Source organism: Penaeus monodon, unplaced genomic scaffold (genome assembly GCF_015228065.2).
Source record: "Penaeus monodon isolate SGIC_2016 unplaced genomic scaffold, NSTDA_Pmon_1 PmonScaffold_22209, whole genome shotgun sequence".
Taxonomy (NCBI): Eukaryota; Metazoa; Arthropoda; class Malacostraca; order Decapoda; family Penaeidae; genus Penaeus; species Penaeus monodon.
The window spans coordinates 1-4,497 of NW_023652155.1; the positions used below are offsets into that span (position 1 = coordinate 1).

General features: G+C 36.1%; 1 protein-coding gene across 1 annotated transcript; it reads right to left on the minus strand.

Annotated features, from left to right (window-relative positions):
* Positions 1-2,637: 2,637 nt before the first annotated feature.
* Positions 2,638-3,862, minus strand: LOC119570128 (coiled-coil domain-containing protein 6-like; the record flags this gene model as incomplete). Its single annotated transcript, XM_037917996.1, is given in 2 exon segments — positions 2,638-3,419; positions 3,710-3,862. Coding segments are annotated over 2 exon segments (354 nt in total), but the record flags the coding sequence as incomplete, so codon positions are not given.
* Positions 3,863-4,497: the final 635 nt, after the last annotated feature.

Consider the following 4,497-nt stretch of genomic DNA (forward strand, 5'->3'; position numbering starts at 1 on the left):
TACCTCATCATAAAAGAGCAAAGTGGGGTTAATGACAGATTGCTATAATAATTTTAAAAAATAAAAGGGCCCGGTAATAAAAGCAGGAATGACAGTAAATCTATAAGAAAAAATAAATTTCATAGTTTGTTTGAGCTCCACATCTGTTTCGAAAGATAAGTTTAAATGACAAAAGACAAGTTATGCAAAAAGTACTAAACGATATTAAAAAAAGAAAAAAAATTAAAGAGGGGACAGTGATATATCAAATAAAATACACAAAAGTTTCACTTAAACTTGTGCTAAATAAAATATTGAATAAACAGAAATAACAACATTCACATACATCTTTTGCAGGCTTGGTGTAAACGCATCATTAATCTCAGTTGCAAAGTTATTTCCCTATTCCTTGTTTTTATGATTTAAATTAGTGAATAGGACATGGATACTGGGTTTGCAGATTTTGAGGGTAGTAAAAAAGCGAGGACATGTGGAAAAGAGTGTAGTGTTGAGAGCGGTAGTACTGTGGGAGGTGGGCAAAAAGGCACAGAATAGTAATAAGGGAGGAGGGTAAGTAGATAAGAAAGCTGTGGGGGTGGGGGGGTTTGAAGTAGAAAATTGTGGGTGAGGAGGATCGTTTTCTGGAGGTTGAGTAATGACCTGGAGGGAAGATCTGGACTGGACTGTGGTATCAGTACTCATTGAGAAGGGGCCTTGAGTATGTTGGGAAGAGAAACAGTCAACATCTCAACCTCAATCATCTGAACCCTTGAAAGGTAAGGCTAGACAACTAAAAAAGGGGAAATCCCCATGCTCATGGCCCCCCCAGGCCGCTCATGATTGGCCCCAAGTCAGCCTTTCACCCTTTTCAGCCCGGCTCTCACACCTTGGGTAGGGGATATATGGGGTTGGGAGAAAAGAAGAAACTGTGAAAGGGAAAGAAGAAGAACTGAGTGGAGGGCTGAGGTATAAGGCAAGGGGTTGGGGACCTAGATGGTGAATTAACTCAACTTAGAGTGTTCATAGTGAATCAAGGTTGTATATGACTATGCACAGCATTGCATCCACTGTGAAGATGCAACGTTTTGTCATGAATTACATTTACTAAAGTTCACTCTACAATTTTTCATGTGATCCTACATAAACAATAAAATTTCTATAGTGTCTCATTTTAATGTGTAATGTTGCACACATTGGAATATAATTTTCCGTGAATTTAATTAATTTGTGAAAGGATAACATGCATCTCAGTTAGGAAATAACCTTAAGAACATCACAAAATAACCACAAATGTGTAAAAAAAAAAAAAAAAAAAAAAAAATGAAATGTTTACAATTGCATTTTTTGTAACTAACAATTTGTTATTGGTATTTCCTTGTCACTGTATCATAATTTTTTTGATTCTTCACAGTTTCACTCATAATGCCAAAGAATATTTAATAAAGCTGAACATGTTTAATGCTAACCATTATTATACTTTTTCCAAGACTGACATCTTAATCAACACTGTTCACTTTATATTTAGTATAAACCACAATCAAAGGATATGGGAGTCTGTGCCTTCTGTGACAAAATGGAAATAAAAAGCAAGACTGTAAATATCTTTTTCAATAGTCATATAAAATACATATCTATATTTACATAATTACAATAAAAAGATCAAAACACTTCAAGCTGACAAGTACACTATCACTTCTAAAACACCTGTAGAGCAGCTTAGAAGTACAGTACTCTCCCTCTAAGCTACTTCAAGAGATTATATAACGAAGATGAACACATTCAAAGGCAATACACACTTGCTGCTTTTACACTTTACTGCAGCACTAACTGAACCTCCCTCACCAGTCACACTTCATGGCTTCCTCGGGATCTTTCAGACAACTAATGCCTACTGGCTAATTCACAACAGATCATAAATAAATATACTTATTTTTCTTACAGTGCTTCCTGCATCTTTCTAACGGTCGGTACTTGGAACTTGTGCTATTCAGCGACATCTATGACATGCTCCATTGCTGGATACGTTCTGCTTTTTTTTTTTTTTAGTTTTTTTATTACATAAATGATAAATATGCTTATGATAACATTAAATAATATCACTAATAAGAACTGTAACAGTAATGCCACACTAATAGCTGTTGCAGTAAAAATAATTATCGGTAATAACAAAATTGATATAAAAACACTGATGATAGTAATAGTGACAGTGGTATTGATAATGATGATAATAATAATAATAATAATAATAATAATAATAATAATATAATAATAATAATAATTAATAATAATAATTTATAATAATAATATTAAATATAATATACAAATCCCTACAATTCCTGGTTATGGTTTGACTAGCTTTTAAAAAGCTCCTTTTCACTCATAGCACATATAAAATAAAAAATGCAGAACATCCATACATATCATTGTTAAATGTCTTTTGTATTACCTTCTTTATCACAGAATATATTCCTGCTCCATATAAAACCTCAATAAAATAAGTTACAGATATTCATATGAAAAAATTAAGAACTTTTTTTCACCAGTGCCAAGTCATTACATCCTTCATATTTTCCTTTCTAACCGAGTTAATGCAAGAAATTTAAATTGAAGGATCAAACTAGAAATATGAACAAGAGTGCGTCGCACACTCTTTGATGTGATCTTCTACCATTAAAAAATAGTCTAGCCTAAAAATGCATACTTTTTAGAGTTGCAAGAATCAACTCCAAAATATTATACATCAATAAATAAGTCATATCAGGTGATTCTAAAATGAATATTAAATAAGTGCCAAAATTACAACTTAAAAGACTAAAATTTGGTTCTAAATAAATTGACAATGTGTTTTATCTGATACCTACAGTCTAGAATAAGTGTCCATAGATTCAACTCAGTACCTGTTAAGGAAGAAACATGAAAGTGGGGAAAAAGGAAAGTTAATGCCTACTTTCTTCTCTTTTTCAGCTGCTCGAACTTGCAGCCCTGGATCCCCCATCCAAGAATTTTTTTTTCACTTTTTCTAAAATACAAAAACATCATACAAGATGAAAATTTCTATACATCTGAACCCTTTGAAGATCAGAAAGTAATAAATCCTTTGATCCAATATCTATACATAATCCATTAACTTTCTTTTCTTCTTCTTCTTCTTCTGTGTTTCCATCTCACATGATATGGGCGTGGCATGAGAAACTAAGGAAGAACAGCTCATCCACACTAGAAACGAGTCCCTGACTGTCTTACAAATCACAGCCCTGGTGCTTTGGAGAGGGGGAGAGCGTGCACCTGTCCTCAGAGGGGGTCAGGGAGAGGTTTGATCCCAAGCCACCTCCCCTCCCGTCCTCCTGCTGCTGCTGCTCCCGCTGTTGCTGCTCTTGCTGTCTAGCCAAAATCTGCTCCAGCTGTTGTCTTAGTCGGCTGTGAGTGTGCCGCAAGTTCTCCTGAGAGAGAAAGGATATTGGTACATATGTGAGGAGGTGCCAGCATCAATGCCAATTTGTGGTCAGATGAGACACAAAGTTCTCTCTGAAAATAACTTAATTTCACTTCAAAATAAAAAGAGAAAAGGGAGATAATGAAGTGCTGAAATACAAACCACCAAATTTTTTCATCAGAATTTCCATAACAAACACAATAAAAGTGCAAAAAACCTCTCCCAACAAACGATATTTACAAAGAAAATAAGAATAAGGAAAAGAGGAAGAAAATCAACAATGAAGAATAACCTTACCCTCTTATTTTCCAGTTCTCTTATCTTGTCTTGGTAGCGCTGGTTGCCGAGCTGCTCCAGCTTCTCAGCCTGGGACAGTTTCTCCTGCAGGGCAATCTTGTTCTTCCGCAAGTTGAATATTTCTTGCTGCAGGACCAAATACTTGCGTGCCATCTGTCGGAGCATGAGCATACCGTTATTGATGATGATAGAAGAATGTGTGTGTATGTGAATATGTGTGTGTGTGTGTGTGTGTGTGTGTGTGTGTGTGTGTGTGTGTGTGTGTGTGTGTGTGTGTGTGTGTGTGTGTGTGTGTGCATGTGTGTGTGTGTGCATGTGTGTGTGTGTGCATGTGTGTGTGTGTGTGTGTGTTTGTGTGTGTGTGTGTTGTGTGTGTGTGTGAATATGTGTGTGTGTGAATATGTGTATGTTTTTTTTGTGTGTGTGTTGTTGTGTGTGTGTGTGTGTTTTTGTGTGGGTGTTGGTGTGTTTGTGTGTGTGTGTGTGTGTGGTGTGTGTGTGTGTGGGGGTGTGGTGTGTTGTGTGTGTGTGTGTTTGTGTGTGTGTGTGTGTGGGGTGTGTATTTGTGTGTGTGTGTGTATTTGTGTGTGTGTGTGTATTGGGGTGTGTTGTGTATTTGTGTGTGTTGTGTGTGTGTGTGTGTGTGTGTGTGTGTGTGTGTGTGTGTTGTGGGTGTTGTGGGTGTGTGTGTTGTGGGTGTTGTGTGTGTGTGGTGTGGTGTGTGTGGGTTTCTGTCCACTTGTGCATATATTATCTTGCATATTGTTTATTATAATTTATATTTAAAT